This window comes from Coloeus monedula (genome assembly GCF_965178545.1).
Source record: "Coloeus monedula genome assembly, chromosome: 2".
Lineage (NCBI taxonomy): Eukaryota > Metazoa > Chordata > Aves > Passeriformes > Corvidae > Coloeus > Coloeus monedula.
In genome coordinates this window covers 84827186-84847187 of record NC_138782.1, presented here as the reverse complement: position 1 = coordinate 84847187, position 20002 = coordinate 84827186, and the positions used below count along the sequence as shown (strand labels likewise).

Sequence of the window (20002 nt, the reverse complement as noted above, 5' to 3'; positions counted from 1 at the left end):
TCTTCGTGGGTTGACAGAACCAACTGTTTGGCTTCAGCTTGCTACTAAGGACTGGCTCCTTTTGTTGAAAGGGTTTTCTGCTTTGACAGTCATTTTTGCTTGTGGCTTCAGATTTTATTGGAATGACTGATAATGAACTAATTTTAGTTAATGTAGCAAAGACTACAGTCTAAACTAGAAGTTCACTTAGAAAGGTCTCTTGTTTTAAAAAGTTACATTGAATGAATCAAGACAAAAGTTCTGTATGGCAAATTGAAAAGAAAAAGGGAGATAAAGGTTATTTATGTGGAAAAGGCTGGAATTAGGTTGGAAAGGTGAAAAAATTGTCAGGGAACAGTGATTCAGTGGATGAATCAGTTTTTAAACTTCTTTCTCCACTCCCAAATATCTGTAAGAGTATTAGCTGATGAGTGTTAAGGGTTATATTACCAACCTCACGCATCCTTTTAAGCAGTTCTTAAGTCTGCAGAATTGACAGCAATCTTGGCATATTTATTTGGCTACTGTACTTTGCAATCTTATTGTGTATTGTTTTTCAAAAGAAGGATAGAAAACAAATTTCCACAAACTTTCATAATATTTATTTAGCTGGAGAGATGCTGATGTTCTGCTTTACTTCAAGATTGGTATGAAATAGAATTACTGACTTTCATTTTTTCAGGGCTTTAGGCATTCTTTTGATTCATCTGAAATGTTTGTTCATTCAAAATAAGGGATTTGTAGGATGTTGGATGAAAGATGTGAGAAAATCTTAATAAAGAAAGATTTATGCCATGTCAGAAGCATTACATTATGTCTCTGTAGGCATTTGTAGTGGATAACTCACTAGTAGCTATTTGAATAATTTAAGAAAACCAGTGTAAGCAGAAAACTGCCATGGCAATCTACTCTGGTATATATACCAGTAGTGGTATGTAAGAAATTTGATCCTAATTTAGTCCATGCACAAATTGCATATGCAGCTGAGATTTAGTAACCTGAATGTATGTTTCGAGGCATAACTGAATGTATTTAGATGCTTGACTGTTCCAGCAGAGTTTATTTATACCTTTGGAGATAAATTCAGTTAGAAAGAAGCGTGGCTGAGCTGGAACATATTGTTTAAACCTTTAACTTTCAAGCGATGTGTGGATAAATACTGTTTATTGAAAGCTTTCCTTTATTTAAAATTATTTTGTTTCTGTTATGGTTGAATTGACAGGCCCTGCCCTTAGTGAAAAAGGGAATGTTAATAGCAATGTCTGTTCCTTCAAGCAGCAATTGACTGCACTGTCAGAAGGCACTCTTTATCTGGTCTCCAGCTGTCTTGTACTGTCTTGTACTTTAGCTGTGTTTTTAATCTAGGATATCTGGAAAGAGCAAAATGTTATAAGGAAACTGTAGTACAGATAAGTTCCTTGAAAAAGGATAATTCATTAGGTGAAATTGCTGAAATACTCAACGTGGTCCTTAAATGGCTCTTGGGGATCACTGGGCAAGGAGATTGGACAGGCTGTCTTGTTCAGAGCCCCTCTAAAGCTTTTCTTGTGTTTTTTTAAAGTCCAGGGATTGTTACCTGTTTGTGAGCTGTAGCCCTAAGCGTAAAGTTCAATCAGGTGTACTGACTTGGGATTCTCTTTGATGCTGTTGGAAGAAAGAGTAAGGAAGCAATGGCAGTGATCACTTGAGCTGCAGCAATGCTAGAATTTCCTTTACATTTTGATTTGTATTTAATGGACACTTCACTGGAAACTTGCATAAGCCTTCCTTCAGGCAAGATTCATTTTAAGAAGAGTTGTGTTGACTCAAGAAAGACTTTTGACGCACATCAGGATTAAGACCATGTACAAGTGATAAGCATTTATTAGACATTTTCTGATAGTCCATTCCTGTCAAATGAGAATCAACATGAGATCGAAGTCAGGAAGAAGCATCTGCTGGTGCAGTGGCAAAACACAAAAGATAAAGGTGCTTGTACTTCTAACTCTTAAGACCTTTAACAAATAATACAGTTGTAGACTGACTTAGTTGAAGGGGAGCTCTGGAAGTCATCTGATCTAACTTCCTGCTCAAAGCTGTTCAGTCAAGGTTTGAATACCTCCAAGAACAGTCTCCCTCTGAGCAGCTGCCCCAGTGTTTGACCAGACCATCCTTATGGTGATGCCTAGTTGGAATTTCCTTTGCATCTCATCCTGTTTCATGAGTAGCTCAGCTATTTGTGTGAGCAACATGAGTATTTTTCAATGCCATGAAAGAAAGGGGAAATGTTACTTCACTGAAATTGCTCCTATGTAGAAAGTGTTGTTAGAAGGATGTCATGTTCAAGTATTCTTGTACATGAATCTGTCAAATTTTGAGAGGCTTTACATAAAAATATCCACTGGAACTGCTCACAAATTCTTCACTGAAACTGGCAAATGACACAGTGGGATTATTGTAGGAAAGTGGCTTCATCTCCCTGCCTTTTTAAAAAATTTACTTGGCTTGTTTTGGATGTATGAAGTTTAGATAATGCTGTGTAGGAACCCAGAGTGCCAAGAATATTTCTCTGCCTGTTTTTAAGGGTTCTTACCCCCCTGAACAATACTGTTTTAGCCTCAAACCTTGGAAAAAATTACCAATGGTCAGAAAAGAACTAGAAAATACAGTGGTGTGAATTAGGTGATAGACTACTGTGTAAGATTGTCACAGGGTGAAAAATTTAGAAGTTTTGGGCTTCTCTTTGTAGTAAATAGATAGGAGTAAAAAATACCAAAATGGAGGATTGTTGTTGTTGTCTAGACCTTCTTCTCCTTCTTCTACTACTCCATTTTCTGCAGTAAAAGTAGTTTGGAATGACTGGATAAAAAATTCCGCAGTTCCTGCCCGTGTTACTGAATAATTGGTAGGAAAGTGAAAATAATGTACGTTTTTAGTAACTATTGGTTAAAATATCTTTAAAAGGCTGTGTAAATCTTGATAGAGAGGCCTCATTCCTGCTTTTCTGTGCTCTGTGCTGTACCTGGGTCATGCTAGCGGCTCTGTTCTTCTGATAAGAGTTAGTAAACAACTATCTGGAAGCATTGAAACTCAAGGAAAAGTCTTGGTTTATCTTTGAAACTCCTTGCAAGGGCTTTCAGCAAATTCTCTCCCATCTGGAGGGACTTGATTTACGGCATGGCACAGTGTCAGTTGGTGCCCCGTGCTCGGCCTCATCGGAGCGAAGCAACCCAGATTTTGTTGCTTGTTAGCTTTCTTTCTTTCTTTTTTCTTTCTTTTATTTTTTTTTTTAGTTCTTTGCAGAGCTGAACTTCCAGTACCTGATAGCCCCTGAAAGTTCCCATGACTTACAAACCTGTTTAGGCAGTGTGGTGCTGTGATCACACTGATATTCCAGGTTAGACCTAAAATACTGCAGTGCTGAAACAAAAGCCTAACTGAAAAATGCTCTTCTAAAGGTAGAGGAAGAAAAACTTCTTCAGTCATCTTCTTTATTGAAGGCTGCTATAAGCTCCCTGGAGCTTTCTTTTCTCCAGGCTGTAAAACTCCAACTCTCTCAGTGTATCTTCATAAGGAGGGGTGCTCTAGCCCTCTGATCATCTTTGTGGCCCTTGTCTGGACTTGCTCCAGTAGGTCCATATCCTTCCTATGGGGGGGGCCCCAGAGCTGAACACGGTACCCCAGATGAGCTCTCACAAGAACAGAGCAGAGGTGCAGAATGACCTCCATCAGCCTACTGGGTGGGTGTGGATAGTCTGAGGAGTGTGGTGCTGTGCTGGCTTATGTTTCATTTGCTGGTTTCAGTCTGCCTGTGTGTACCCATGCTGTGCTTGTATGGCAAACTCAGTATAGGTGCAATGCAGTACACGGAGTTCTGATAGTTTTTGGTACTTTTCTACTTCTTCCCAGTCAATAACTCAGAGGCTCTTAAAGTAAGATTATAATTGAGTCTTTAGTCCAAAATTATAAAAATTATTATAAGCAATTATACAATAAGCATTTATTTATTGTCTTTTTATAAGTACATAGTGAAATATACGCATTTCTCTCTCTCTTATTGAAAGATATATAGTAATAGAATGACAGATTGGGACTTAACTAACATGTAAAATCATGTTTTTAGGACTGTTCTACAGAAAATGCAAGTTGGTTTCTAAGACAGAAGTTACCCATGACACCAGACTCTTCTGCCTAATGTTGCCTAAGGGCACACATCTCCATGTTCCCACTGGACAACATGTTTACCTCAAACAAATTATTGCAGGTTAGAAAAACTGAGAATGTAGTAATGGATATATTTACATAAATCCTTTTCATAGTGTTGGGAGAATGCCAAGTCCATGGCCGCTAATTCCCTGGTTGTTGTTAGCAAGTCTCTGCTTCCAGGATCACAGTAATGATGCTTAATTATGAACTGACTGGATTAATATTAATGAAAATCTAAGTACTGAGATGACTGGCATTTACTGGTGACCTTATTGTCTCCACCTTCAACTCTCCCTTTAAAACATTCTCTCTACCAAAGCAGTGTTGTTCATCTTTGAAGTGTGGGAAGCTTACTGTATGTGTGTGATGTTTCATTAGTCAGTTCCTTTTAGTTTGCAGCTTTTTTGAAATGAGGAGGGTACTGTTGCAATTTTTTCTTCTTTTTTTTTTCTTCTGAGGGATTTATAGTAGTCATGGTAACACTGCTTTACACTCCAGTTGCGCAATATTAACGATAACGTGAGGTTATGAGAGGAATGTGTTTAGAAAAGCACATGTGCTTTTCTTCAATGTGCTATTCAAAATTTTGTAAAAGGTGAACTCAAGAAAATGGAAGGTCAAAGAAATAGCCAGTTTATTATTTTAAAGGGTACTTCTTAAAATTTGCATATTAGTAGTTATACTGGTCACTGTACTTGGATTGCACTATACATAGTAGAGACTTCGCAGAATTTTTAAAAATCCATTAATTAAGAATTGTTTTGACCTCCTCCTCCTCCCTGCCTCATTCTTTACTAGTGTCCAGCTCTTGAGATCTTTTTATCATACAACAGCTTTTTGAAATGATACTGCAAGAAAATATAATTGTGCAGTACTAAAAACCTGCTGTTTAAATTTAGAATAAATCAAGCTGTGGTACTTGAAAATCAATGAAAATGTTTAGATTTTCATGTTCTTTGGGGATGACTGAAGATCTTCTCATCCTGTATCCTGAATCACTAAGTAGCATGGAAATAATGTACTCAAGTTTTTAGTTGGAAGTAGAAGGCTTCCAATTCTGTAATAAAAACTGATGCAGTGGAAAATAGTAAGTTGCACAAAAGCATGGGATGGTGTTATTTTTATGGTATATACAGGTTATTTATTTACTCTTTGTTTATTTTGGTATTTGTTTGTAGTATCTGGATGTAGAGTACTTCTCATGTTATTTGAGCTATCTTTGTGTCTACTTTCTAGGGACAGAGGTAGTAAAACCATACACACCTGTATTGCCTTTTTTGCCACTGGATTTCCAAGAACCACCTCGCCATAATGGTGTGCATATATATTTAATGATTAAAATTTATTCCCGTGGACTGTTCACACAGGCACTTGACCACCTACAAATTGGTAAATATGCATTGAGGGGTTTTGTATTTGGTTTTGCAGCAATTGCACCATCTTCAAAGATTCACTGTCTGAGTATTGTGATGTTCTTATTGTTTACCTACCCATACACCAAGACTTAAAACTTCTTTTAAACCTTATTCTCCATTCCCTGAATGTAAAGGCTTGTCCTCACTGTAACTAGGAGTTGCCCATTACAGACAGCTCTCCTGACTGATGTCTGTGAACTGTGTCACGCATTATAGTTGATGGCTTTGATGCCATATGCTCTGAGAACAACTTCTTGTACTTTTGCATAAAGAAAGGAGGTCTGGTTTATGGGACTTAGGGTGCACTTCCTTTTCCATTTCAGATACAGAGGTAGATTTTTAATGCTGACTTTGCAAATGTTTGTGTACTCATATTGTGTAAAATCCATCAAGACAAAACATTTTAATTATACATCTCTTCTTTTAACAAGAATGTTCCTTATGTGAAGTGTATAGTACCTTTCTGAAAGAAACCCTGGTATTACAAAGATGAAGGCAATATGAAATGGCCTTTAAAAAATCAGAATGCTAATTAGCTTGTTTTCAGCAAATAATGCTTACCTTTTAATTTTTTTATTTTTTAAATAAAGGAGACTATATTTTTGTCAGCAATCCCGAAGGCAACTTCAAGAAGTCGCAAGTTCAAACTTCAGAAGACCTCATTTTATTGGCAGGAGGCACAGGCTTCACACCAATGGTTAAGCTGCTGAATTTTGCTCTGACTGAAGTTAGCTGTCTCAGGTATGTGGGCTTCTTTACACACAAGCCTCAGTGTTAATAAAACAATTAACAAATAAAATGGTATGAAAATATTTTTCTTGAACTTACACCAAAAACTGGCATGCTTTAGGGAAGAATCTGTCAGAAGCTTAGGCAACTTGCATGTATTTGGTTGCTGGCTACCATCAACGTAATGGACCGATTTGCATTTTGGAATTTAGTTGTGGTGCAAATGAGCTCACTGAGTAGAAACTTCGAGGAGGTTTTTTTTTTTAACTAGCTTCACATTTGAGTGTCTTTTTTTAGTATAGCAATGTTACAATATAGATAACGGGTTTTGGACTGAGGAGGGCTGCAACTGTTTGCTTATAGCTTCTCTCTGATACATTAAAATAGTTAGCCTGTGGTTTTCACCTGCTACCCACCAGTAACACATTGTTACCAGATGAGTTCCAGTTTTCACAAAAGACTTGTATGTCACTTATGTAAGTACAGCGTTAAATATTCAAGTGCATGAAAAGATGTGTATTGCATATGCGTTCTGTACTCTGTAAAATCTACAGAAGAAAGCAGTACTTGTGTTTGGTCAAGGGAATGGGTTTTTCTGTCCTTCAGAACTGTAGAATGAGTACTTCTGCTTTTGAAACAACAGAGAGAGATTAATTGTTCGCTAATCTACATACTAGAGCTACAAAGGATGACATGTCCTGCAAAAGTTTGTTTCTTTAAAAAACCAAACAAACCCTAAATCCGGCCACTATACCTATATTGTTCTATTTCAGCAGTTACATATAATCCTGTTCTGTGAGGAGAGAGACCGTACTGTTCGGCTCTTCCAAAATGTCCTGTATTGTCAGTAGAAAATAAAAAGTGGCTGACTGGCTTTGTGAATCCAAAGGATGAGTCAATCATCTGACAAAGTGCTTGGGAGCACATTTTTAGCTCTTTTCAGCACAATTTCTTATGGGAACTCAGTGTTAGTTCAGGGTGCAGCAGCATCTGTTTCCTTACTCGTCACAGTAAATTAATTTTTCCTTCTTGCTGTGGAGGCTGGTTGAATGACTTGAACTGAGACAGGTTCTATTTATACGTAAACACTTTAAACCTTTGTTTTTCTGACTGTTCTAGGCAATTTAGTTTCTTGGCCTTATATTTGCTCTACCAAAGTGTCTTTAATACATGTATGTTTATCTGTATGACATGTGTGTGTATATGTATATATACAATATATATTTTATATATATATGTATATATGAACAATATAAATATAATTTGCATAGAATTATCTTACTTTGCAAAGTAACTGTTGCATAAGCTTGGATTGCCCGTGCTAAAACACAAATTGCAGAAAGCTGAAGAATAACCTGTACAATGACAGACTTGTCACCTGAGGGTGCCAAAGGAACCTCTCTGGAGTGCTGGGTGAGTGCTGCTGAAGCTCTGGGGCTGCACTGTGAATGCTGGAGAATCTTCAGCTTCCCTGGGCAGCATTTGCTGTAATGAGCCTGGATAATTGGATTTTCGTTCTTACTGTCTAGACAAAGTCTGCCTACTATATTGTAAGTCTATTTGTTGCCTATTGTAAATGGGCAAAACAATTTGTTCTCTTCATAGCTGCGCTATTCTTTTGTGCATCAAGTCATGATGTTCTTTCTTCAGCCTTGTTTCCTCTTACAGGCCAAATTGTATTTGGCCAAAGTATTAACTATAAAAGAATATTGGTCCTCTATGCTTGCTTTTTAAGATGGGGTTTTTTTGCTCCTTTTACTGGTTGTGTATAACTGCAGTCAGGTAGGTGCATTTCTTAAAAGAATACTGAAGCACAAAGGCACTAAACACTAGGTAGGGGGCTAATGGTCTTCTCAATATAGGATGCTTGTAGTCTATTCTTGAGTCTCCTTGATAGTTGTATCTTGCTTTGTCTCCAGCTTTTCATTCCTAGATTACCACTCTGTTCTCATATTCACTTTTAATATAGTATCCCACTTTCATCATCATTCTTGTTTGGAAGGTGATTTTTTAACTTGCTGTCTCCTTTTCTTCCTCTTTGTTAAAGTCCTTTGAGGGTCTCTAACTCCACTTTCTGAACAGTTTTCATAAGACCGTTCATACCAGGTTTTTTTAGTTTATTAATATCTACATCCTTTGAAGTAGTTTCCAGTATGTTAGAATCACTCTATTTCCTTCCAAAGGGCTGATGAAGCTTCTTATTTGTTATCTAAATTTTAGTCATCATTCTGTCAATCACCTTTTCTTTACTGGTGGGGACCATATCTAAATTTCCACTTCTTCATTTTTGCTGTGCTCTCTCTTATTTCCAGCAAAACTGCAACCAGTTCATTCCAAGTTTGGAGTTTTCTCTTCTTTATAGTGCTAAGTACTGAGCAGAACTGCAGCAGATATATTTGTCTACCCCTGGGAGTACTAGTAAGGGTGTCTCAAAACATTAGTCTCCAGATAACCAATTTCTACTTTTGTGCCCAGTGAACAAAATGCATGACTTTCCTATGCACTTTTTATTGACATTTCCCCCACCTGAATAACACTCAATGCTGTGGTGCACCATGGCACCATTGAGAGCACTAGGTTAGTGTAGTTGGCTTTATTTTCCATGTTTTCAGAGAAGTGGCCTGTGGGAAGCGTGCAAAGATTCTGGCACATTCTAGCTTCTGAACGGGATGATTTTAGTGTTTAAAGAGGTAGCATAGCTGATTTGGGGCTGTTTTGTCTATGGCAGGCAAGTTTTCCAAAGCTTGTTCTGTGTGTCTCATTTTCACTTATAATGCATCTGGAAGCAAACAAAAAATGTAATTAAAAGGTATCTGTATGATGCATTAAGTTCTGATTCTTTAACAGAAACTATCTGCAATTAATTTTAACTGGTTTTTTTTTTTTTTTTTTTTTTTTTTTAAGGACAGTGAAGCTGATCTTCTTCAACAAAACTGAGGATGACATACTTTGGAGAAACCAACTAGAGCAGTTAGCTCTTAAAGATGAAAGGTAATTTATTCTTGTGGAGAACAACTTGTAACCTCTCTGTGTACAGAACAAGTCTTGGGGCTTAGATTAACAGTACAGCTTTGGCACCAGGGCAGATTCTGATTCTGTAAGCTCTTAGCTAACAATATAATGAGGGAGTGCAAGGAGATCCACTGGTCGCAGATGCATAGCAGAAGCTATGTTGTTATGGTCTGTAGGTGCCATGGGAAGCCAGGGATTTGATCTGACAGTGTTTAGTAGGTGGTTATTGGAGATGATATGTTACATGAGATGGTTTTTAGAACAGAAGCTTTTTGATGCAGAAGAAAGTTTGCCTTTGCCTTAACGATAGGAAGCACAGATATGCAAAAAGGAGCACAGAAGAGAGAGAGGATAATGTACCCCAGGAGCAACATTCCAAATTTAGAGAAGTCTTACAAAAATCTTTTTGGTGTCACTGGTTATGAAAATGTTTATGTAGAAATTCAAAGTTTAATTAGGCTCATTACTTTAATTTTTTCCTTAATAATTGTTGAATTTTGCCCTCAATTACAATGTAATTGCAGATTAAAATGCAAGTAGTGCATATGTAATGTCAACTTAATTCAACAGGCCATAGTTCTATCAGGAGACACAGGATTATCAGATTACCTTTTAATTTCAGTTCCTGTGCTGTTATCACTAGATATATTGTGATTGCTCAGATTTTATGTGATAAAAATATGTTTTGTTTATGGTTAATTCTTAGTTGAATTCTTCCGCAGTAGAAACCGCTTGTTCCTTCACAGCATTGAAGTGAGAAATCAATACTATTTCATACCCTAGTGTTGTCTGGCACATTCAAAGCTTTGTAGTCTAGACACTGTGCAAATTTACAATAAAAGGCTTTTCTCTCTTTCAGTAGGAGCCTCAGATACAGAAGTGCTTGGTTTTTACTCAGTTACTATTCTGTTAGTGAGTTTTTGAAACCAACTGTAGTATTTTCTCATTACTGAAATTGTTCTGACATTTTCATGAATTTGGCCAAGCATTCTTATCTCACTACTTTTATATCAAGCTACACCAACATTTGTGTAAGTGAATAATGGAGCAGTAAAATCTGTGCTTAAGTATCATAATTGGTCCCAGATGGGGTTTTTTTGTAAGGTGAAATAGAAAGCTGGAATTTTTAACATTGAAAGATTTGGTTAAATAAATACACAATATTGGAGGTGATTTGACTGACTTGATCAGTAGGAATGACTAAATATCTGTGAGATCTGATACTGCAGTGGGGAGCTGAGCAGAGCAGGAAGGTAATCATAGGAAACATCAGTGTCTTGGTCATTAGCATTTTGTGTAGCAGATTTCTAATCTGAGGTAATATTTATGAAATATTCTTCTGCTTACCAGGTTTGAGGTTCAATTCATTCTTTCACAACCAACAAAAGACTGGGTAGGTAAACAGGGGAAGATTTCTTCATCTCTTCTCTCTGAGTTGGTGAAAAGAAGCAGAAAAGACTCCAAAGTGCTTATCTGCATCTGTGGTCCATCACCTTTTACAGAACAAGGAGAACAGTGAGTATTTTAAATGATGAACTGGAAAGTGAGAAATTTTCTAAAATTTGATCACCTAATCAGCTGTAGTGTTTCTGATTTGGTAGTCTTTCAAAAATGGCCTTACGTTGTCAGCTTTACAAGAAAACTTTTAAAATTAAAACAAAAAAAAAGGTTTATAAAAAACCACCTTGCACCATACTTGAGATGTATATTTATATTTATGTGTAGCTAAGTAATATCAGCAATATGTAAGTTTCATGCGTTCTAGTAACTTGTCCAAAACTTTCTAAAAACAGTTCTTTAACTTTTTTTCCCAGGGTTTTAAATGCTGCTTTTAAGTTGATGGTCACAGAAAAGTTGGAATAATAGGAAATAAGCTTTCTTTGTTGGTGTTAGCTTGATAAATTAAGTTACAGAAGTTCAAAGTAGTTGTTCTATCACAAACATCTGTCTTAATTATTTTTTAAACTTAATGCATTTGTGCCTGTACCTAATATTTTCTTATTTTATATGCATGTTTAAAGATAAAAGCTTGTCTAAATTTCTCTTGCCCAGCTTCAAAAATATTGAACCAATATAACATCATTTGCATTTCTGCACTCCTACTGAAGTCAAGGTGTATTGACCAATAATTACACTGCCTCTTGAGAAATCTGAAATAATTCAGATATCTGTATTTATTTTTAGAAATGGTTTTCATTACCCAAAAAGTTCATGTAGTATATCTGAGCTCCTGGGCATTGATTGTTTTCTAAATGCAGTGGTAAAGTTCATTGTGCATGTCTGAATAAAAACAAGGAAGTGGTGCTAAAGTTATGCTTCATCTGTGTCTGTGGTGGGTTTCGAGTTCCAAATATTAATATTACCAACTTGATTTCTGACTTTCAGATATCTGAAGGATCTTGGATACTCCCAAGAAGAGATACACACTTTTACTGCATAAACCCATATGAGGATATCAATGTTTGTTTGTATAATTCAATGTTATTTATTTATCTTCATGAATTTAAATAAGTGAGAAACAATTTTGTAAGACTTGAAATTTCACTCTTGGTACCAAACTGTTTCTTGGAAGACATGTATCTTTGAAAAAAGTTTTATACTGTGTTTTATCTTCTTTTTGTAAATATTTTTGCTAATATTTAAATCATCCAGGGTATTAATTTATTGTAGAGGCAGCAAAAAAGTATAGTATACATTATGTCTGGTGTTTCATGTTGTTGGTTCATGAGAATTCTTAAATTTACAACAAGCTCTGATTAAGGTTTTGACTTGATAAAGCTTATTATTTCTTACTGTAAAAAGTCCTAAGAGCAATACTGTCTGAAATTAAATATTGCACTGTAACTCAGGTAATCGGTCATTGAAAAATTTCCCTTTTCATCTGATGTCTCTGTTTGATGTGCAAGTGATCCAGATACATTTTTGGCTTTGTAAACAAAGAGGAAAAGTACCTTTGGTAAAATATAAAATTTATATCAAATAAAAAAAATAATGATTTTACATTACTTCATGTATTTCTGCAAATTTTTTTTGTATTTTTAGTTAATAATGTTATAAAGAAAGGTTTCCACAAGCTTAGTACTCCAGCTGAGAACTCAAAACAGAGCCATGGAGTCTTGGTCTCCCACAAAACTTCTCATATGATCACATGACTGATGTCAGGCATCCCTTGTTATGACACAATCTGAAGATAAAACAGCACATATAACAGGGTCAGGACCACAGAAATACCTAAAAATAGTTGACAGGTTGCACTATTATTAAATACGGTTATTTCCATCAGTGTGGTTTTTTACTCCATTATTGGGAGTAGTAATCATGAGGCAGTAATCTGCTGCCTAGTAGGATTTTGGAGGAAAAAGCAGTAAATCAGCTACTCCTGTTCTAGATGTTGTCAGTAGTGTATATAGGCGTTGTTTTGTGTGACATCTAGTACTGTTTATGTCTTCCTGTTGTGTTGAATGGATATTTCTTCCTCCTAAGAAGCAAGACTTGTAATTGTGTATTAATACATTCATGAAAAATGTCTTAATGATACCCTTTTAAAATTAGGTTAAAATTGCTATCTGACAGTGGCTGGCTGTGCTTAACGTCATCTCTTCAGTGCTCCTCTTCAGTTTATTGGACTTGAAGTTAGAAAAGGATGTGGTTGTCAGTTGTTGCCCATAGGTCACAAGTTATTTCAGAAGATTGTAGTTGAGAGGAGTCATAATTTGGTACCTGTAGTGGAGTTAAGTGGAGGGACACTTTGCTTATCTCAGCAGAAAGTTCACTTTGGAGCTTTGAAGAGTTGCTTGTTTTCCCCAGGACTGGCTCTAAAAACTGTAGGCACTTTGAGGATTTTTTAGATGCAGTTTAGGATTAATTGTCATACTTCTAAAAGTCTCAGATTTCGTTTGGAGTTTTGAATAGATCTGTTATTACTCATAACAGATCTTTGTGTGAGTAGCTCAGCAACAAATGGTCATTTGACATTACTTCAAGTTGCTAATCTAGATGTGATACAACTTGTTAAAAGTGCCTGAAGTGTATCTTTTAGTTAGTATTGTTCTAATAGTATTTAGTTTAGTATTGTTCTAATACTTGAAAGACTTGTTGCAGGTTATAAATTTTATACTACATTCCTAAAGTGATGGCCACCAGGCTGAGCATCTAAAATCAAGTGGAAATGTTTTTTGAAGGCAGCAGTGCTCATGGTCTGGCTGTTTGCATTAGGAATCATCCCAGCCTTAATGCAGCAGTTAAAATGGAGCTGCTGGCAGTCGGTTTTTTTCTTGTAATTAACCTTTGTTGCTGGCAATGTGATCAAACAGGCACAGGACTTTTTGACTAGAAAGCAGCAAAAGGACCTGGGGATGCTTGTTGACAGTGGCTGAACATGAGCTAGCGTGTGCCTAGGTGGCCAAGAAGGCCAATGGCACCTGGGCTGTATCAGCAGTAGTGTGGCCAGCAGAACCAGGGCAGGGATTGTCCCCCTGTACTCAGCACTGATGAGGCTGCAGCTTGAGTCCTGTATCCAGTTCTGGGCCCCTTTACTATAAGAAAGACATTGAGGTGCTGGAGTGAGTCCAGAAGAGGTTAACAAGGCTTGTGAAGGGTCTGGAGAGTGACTCATATGAGGAACAGCTGAGGAGGGAGCTGGGGTTGTTTAGCCTGGAGAGGAGGAGGCTCAGAGATTCTCCTCTACAACTGCCTGAAAGGAGGTTGTAACGAGGTGGGGGTCGTCCTCTTCTCCCAGGCAACCAGTGACATAATCTCAGGTAGTACCAGAGGAGGTTCTGTTTGGACATCATGAAGAATTTTTTCAAGGGTTGTCAGGTATTGGAATGGACTGCCCAAGGAGGTGGTGTAGTCACCATCCAATGGAATGTTCAAGAAACAACTGGGCATGGCACTTACTGCCATGGTTTAGTTGACAAGATGGTGATTGCTCAAAGGTTGAAGTTGAAGGTCTTAGAGGTCTCTTCCACTCTAAATGATTCTGTGATTCTCGCAAGTTTTCCATGTTCATATGTTAGCTGGTGTTGATAAGGTATAGCACAAAGGAAATTGTGTGACTTACAAAAGAAGTAAGAGAAACAAAGTACTTAAAATATTCACTTGAGTGCTTCTAGTAACATGCCTTCAATACAGTGTTCAATACTGTGGTTAGATGAATATCAACATGTTTTACACACAAAGCAATTATCTCTGCCCATATAAGCACTACTTTATAGCCTTTTTTTTCCTTTGTAGGATGATATTGAAAGTACCATGGCTACTTTTGTCAAGTTGAGATACTTTCCCATTCTTTCATCCTTTGCATTATTATGTGTTTAAAAGTTACGGGGCAAGGGGTGAAATGGTAGAAAAAAAATCATAAAGTTTTAAACACCTTACATTTAGTGCTTTTTCTGTCTATTTGATCTCCTCAGAGCAGGATTTAGGTTGAAAACAAGTTGTCTAAAATGACCTGCCTATGGCAGAGCTACATTTCCAAGCTCCTTTTGTAATCACTAGAATTCAAATCAGCACAGCCTGTGCAGGTCTGAGAGTTGGTTCAGCTGTGCTGGAAATGGGATTCAGGGTGCCCAGGGCCATTTGAGACGTTCAGTGGCAAGCCAGACCTATCAACAGCATCTCCTTTTTTTGTCTGTTTGTTTTTCCTTCAGTTTATGCCTGTCAGACAGTATTTTCTATATCTGAAGCCCAGTTCACTGCTTCAATCTGTCTCAATAACTCGGTCTTTGATCACTAATGATGTAAAGTAATAGTGCTATGAAAGCAGGTTTAGGTTTCTTGGTGTCTTTTTTTTTTTTTTAAACTGTCTTCAGGTTTTTCCTGTATATGGTTATTAAAAAAAATATATCTGCACTCCTAAAGAATTAATACTTTTATGATTTTCCAGATCTTACTTTAAATGGTCCTATTAAAATAGCTGTTTTCACACAATCAGCAGCAAGAAAAAGTTTACTTCATTTTGTATTCTACAGATATTTAAATCTACTTGGAGCAGGTTTTTCTAGGCTAGCCTGGAGGAATTTGGATTGACAAAACCCCAAACTCTCTGTCCCACAGCACTTTCAACTTCTTGAGCAGATATTATAAATATTAAAGTTGCCAATCACTGAGGGGAAAAACCTCGTATTTTTACAGAGCTGTCCTAGAGTATGTGAACACTCTACTCAGAGTCCAAATTTACTTAGTTCTTTTTCAGAGTAAATATTCTGTGGCTCTCTCTACAGTCCTATGAGTATGCAATACAAATTCTCTTAGTTAATTGCCTGCCTTTCATTCTTTGATTTTCCTGTTACTGGATAAATTTCATATTTTCCCAGCTGAAGTTTCAGGGCAGGCCTGCGTGCTTAGTTCCCATGGAAACAGATTACTGTCTTCACACAAACTGGACATGCCGAGTTGCTGTGGCAACACAGGTAAAAAATTCTAGTAGGTGTAGAAAAGTGTCAAGTCCGTGCTGGCTTCTAAGCCTGAGCATCTGGTGTCTGCCAGGAGCTGCTGCTGGATGTCCCAGAAGGGAGTAAGGAGCTCCCTAGGATGCAGATGATGGTCTTAAACCTTAAAGTGGCAGAATGTTCCTCCCAACTTGCATGTCTTTCTGCATTTAACCATGAGAAATGCACTTGCCTTGTGTGTTTTCTAGCTTCCCAAGGAATTTATTGATTCTGTTATTGATGATTGGGCATGTAGAGGTCAAAAAGGAATGTCTGGGTTTTGTCACCAACTTGCAAATGCTTCTAACTGAAATGTACCTGCTGGCAATCCTGTCTGTATTTGCATCTGTAGGTAGAAAATGTGATCCTGTTGGAAATATTTTCTCCTATTTGAAATAAGGAATCTGTTTAAAATGCAGTGGGATAAGGTAAGGAAGATCTACTTATTGTGGATTTAAAAGCAAATAAAACAAGAAGTTTGAATCAATTTGCAAAAGATACAAAGATATTTACCTGGCAGAAAATGGAGGGGTGGGAAAGCACTTGAGATTATGTGATAGAGGAGTAAGTGACTTCATGCTACTCGAATTGACTAGACTGTTAGTCATACAAGAGAAGCTTTTGCCAATGTCTATAAAGACAGATATGTTAGTTAAAGCACAGTATGACAGGACCATTCTACTCACTTAAGTTAGAAGTGGGGCCTGGTTCATTCCCAGTAAAGAGGAAGAAAGTTGCTAAACCACTTGAGCAGCTCAGGATGGAAGAAGGGGGTCACCTTGCTTCCCTTTTGGTCTTGTTGATCTCAGCTTTGAGCTGTATCCTTATTGATGAAATGAAGGTCAGTGCAGAACACAAAGTAAAATTTTGAGCATCAGTTCCATAAAAAAAAGATGAAGAGGAGACAAACCATTTTAGAGAAGAGTCATCTGCTTCAGTTAAAGTTGTGAAAACTGCACCATGAATGGTGTTCATGGAGAAGGCAGGGAGGTCCTGCTCTGCTGCGTGCTCCAAAATGGCAATATGGGAGATACAAGTGACAGGTCTAAACATCAGCTGCTTGAGAGGTGAAAGAAATGATGTCCAGGAAGGTGATAATTTAGGGGCTTCTGCCCACTATGAAATTAAAAATGGCCTTCTTGTCTTGAGTGATCCATTCATATGTCAGTGGTCTAAGTGGTGAAAGGCCTTTACAGGTATTTTTAGACCATGGGGAGGAGAGAGAAAGGACGGTATCTACAGTGTAACCTAAATTTTGTGGGGAAGACTTCTAAAAATTAGGAACTTGAAGGTAGATACCTAAATGCAGGGGCACAAAAACTAACTCCAGGTGGCACAAAGAGCAGCTGAGTACCTCAGTGTTCACCAATGTGAGCCGTTGTCATGTGTGTCTTAAGGAAGAGCCATTTCCTACCTCCACAGCAGGCTGAGCCACTGTAAAAAAGTGCATCCAGTGCCTCTGGTAGCTCATTCTGTTTGGAGCAGTGGAGTTCGCTCCTAAATAACACTATGTGAGTTTTAAGTAAGGTCATCTTCACCTGCTGCCACCCTGTAGCCATTCAACAAGATGAATAAATAAAAGCAGAGTAGATTCTTTATGGCAGCATGTTTTAAGTCTAAAAATGTGTTTAAATAACCATCTTAAATCCATCTATTGTCACTTCAAGACTCTGCATCATTCCTCCCTGGAAAAATAAATTCATTAACTGAAATGCAGTACACTAGTCAAATGAACATTATTCTTTCTTGGTGCAGAAATTTCTGTGCAATTATTTTTCTATAAAGAATACTGAATAGGGAAATCTTAAATAAGAAATGGTCTGGATAAATAATACTTATATGCAGAGATTCCTCTGCATATTTCGAAATAAGTGAAGCAATTTTAATGACTTAATATCTTCCCTTCCGTATTTTCATGAACTTTAGGAAACTTGCCAGCAATGTTTACATGCTGAGTTACTGCTATGTCCTCTTCTTAGAAAAGTCAGGGACTTGACCAGCCCTCCCAAGCTGGCATCCTGGAACCACGCAGCTTGGCATAGGCTGCATTGTGTCTGTTCAGGCTCCCAGTGTGAGAGAGATGGCTACCATAGGACTGGTACTCCCCTAGCTTTGGGCTTTGTGAGTACAGTACAGATGGACCCTGCCAAGCGTTTTTGCAAACCTTGCACCTCACCATGCCTCTACTGAAGAGAAGTAGAGGCTGAAGGGCTTGTCTCGCACACCTTGGAGGCTGTGGACTGGTGCATACTGGAGAACATGGGGAGTGTTCCAGCTCCTGCAGAGAGCCATTTTGGAGAGCAGGAGTTTGGTGCACCATAGGCCTGAGTGGATATTCAGTTATACAGTTTTGGTCTTCCCCTAATTAGAGTCAGCTTGTTCTTGCATTTCTCTCAGTTGATGATGCAAATGGCTACCAAAGCCTTATCAGATATTTTATTCATATTTAAATCAATCAATCAATCAATCAGTTGTTTTAAATGTGAACCTATGAGGCTTTGGTTACCTTTTGAACTCATCTCCTAGGCTCTATTTATATTTGAGACATAGCCTCAAAAACTCCACTCAAGGGAGCTTCGATCAGGCCTTTGCAATGGTGTCCTGCAGAAACGCGGATGGTCAGGGAGTAAGGGCAAGGGAGGGAATTCTACACTGATAATACACCAGCTTCTGCTTATGCAGGATGTTTGGTGTATTATTTTTCAGACTTGTTGTTTATACATCAGTTTGTCCAGTGCAACTAATCTCTAGCTTAGCTTGCCTTATTCAATGCTGTTGTCTCAAAATGTCTCTCTACCCTACTCCCTCCAATTTAAGGTCTCAAACCACCTCATATGCATGAACCTATATACTTTATATACTCCACAGCACTCATGACTGGTGTGTGTGTGTCTCTGTCCCCTGTGCCTAACACTGTGCTCACCATTCTCCTCAGGAGCACTCTCCTCTGCTCCATGCTGCTCTCTTTCCTTTCCCCTTAAGCTGAGTAACTGAGGAACAGAATCAAGTTCAGATCAACCATCTCAAATTTCAGCTGGAAGTCTCTTCTTGCTGTTTGTGTGCCCTCCTTTTTTTTTTCTTATTTCAGTTTGTCTAAGACAAGAAATAGCATCTCCCAGCAAAACACATCTTGTTAAGATTAGAAAACCTCAACACACTCCTTTAGCATATGTTGAGGACATAAGAAAATGGTGTCTTGCATATGTAAGGGAGACATTTGCCAATCTCTCTTGATAAGGCCTTGTGCTAAGGTGTTCTATATCTCGGTGAGCATTTAAAACTGTGTAGCACTCCCTGGTATTCTCTTAGTAAAATAAGAATAATTTAGTAATAAAATGTCGATATATCTATAGCTACAAAAGAGCTTCTCCCAGCCCAGAAAATAATTGCTTTGGAAAATAGTTTGTAAAACATTAATAGCAAATAAAGGTCTGGCAACAAAACTTGCAAGTAATGGCCGAACTTTTATTAGTTTGATTGTTAGTATGACTACTGATTATTAGTATGACTACTTCAAAACGTCTACAAAGAAAAATTGAGTGCAGCTCCTTTCCTTTTTCATCCTTTGCCAGAAGCCAAGAAAACTCATGAATCCTGTGCATAACTGCTTAGTTTGTTTCAACTAGAAATTATACTTTTGTATATTCTTTGAGGCAGCAGAAAAATAAATTGAATTTATATTCTGCAAGCTAAGGATGATTAAAAATAACTCTTTGAAATACATTTTCATCAATTATTAACCTTTTATTGACTACTAGGAGTAAAGACACTGATTTCAGCTCCCTCAGCCCATCAGTTGCCATTGAAAGAACTTACAGTGAACTCTACTTTGATATCCCAATATATCCTCCAGCAAAATCGTGCTGCAGATTTAATGCTTCTGGTCTGGCTGTGCTGCATCATAGTGGTTGGTTTTGTGGTACCTTTGAACCATAGTTGTTATACCAGAAGCCATAAACTGAGACTGATGGACAGCTTAGATTGTGCTGGAACAGTTTAATCTATTAAAAAGCCAAACAATGTCTTAGGGCAAGGCACTGAGGTGTCCTGATCTGACACACAAGCTGAAAGCACCAGAACTTTTTTTCTTTCAGGTGCCTGGCTTTGATTCTCTGTATTAGTTTCTCTAGTCCAACTCTGAAAACTATCTTATGGCTTGAACATGGAAAATGCACATAACCTTGCGTCTCTGCAAATGGCTGAGATCTCTTTGACAGCATGAAGTGTGGTCTTCTTGACAGTGGCAGGAGT

General features: G+C 37.6%; 1 protein-coding gene across 2 annotated transcripts in view; it reads left to right on the top strand.

The window, feature by feature from the left end:
* Positions 1–12325, top strand: part of LOC309570427 (cytochrome b5 reductase 4-like) — a 32825-nt gene extending 20500 nt beyond the window's left edge. Inside the window, exons 11-16 of one of the 2 annotated variants that reach the window (XM_082277239.1) lie at positions 4082–4222; positions 5401–5553; positions 6170–6320; positions 9213–9299; positions 10671–10835; positions 11706–12325. In XM_082277239.1, the coding sequence (XP_082133365.1) occupies positions 4082–4222; positions 5401–5553; positions 6170–6320; positions 9213–9299; positions 10671–10835; positions 11706–11760 (752 nt within the window). In that variant the 3' untranslated portion in view covers positions 11761–12325. The remainder of the gene's footprint in view (positions 1–4081; positions 4223–5400; positions 5554–6169; positions 6321–9212; positions 9300–10670; positions 10836–11705) is intronic. The other variant, XM_082277240.1, reaches the window with a different exon arrangement.
* Positions 12326–20002: the final 7677 nt, after the last annotated feature.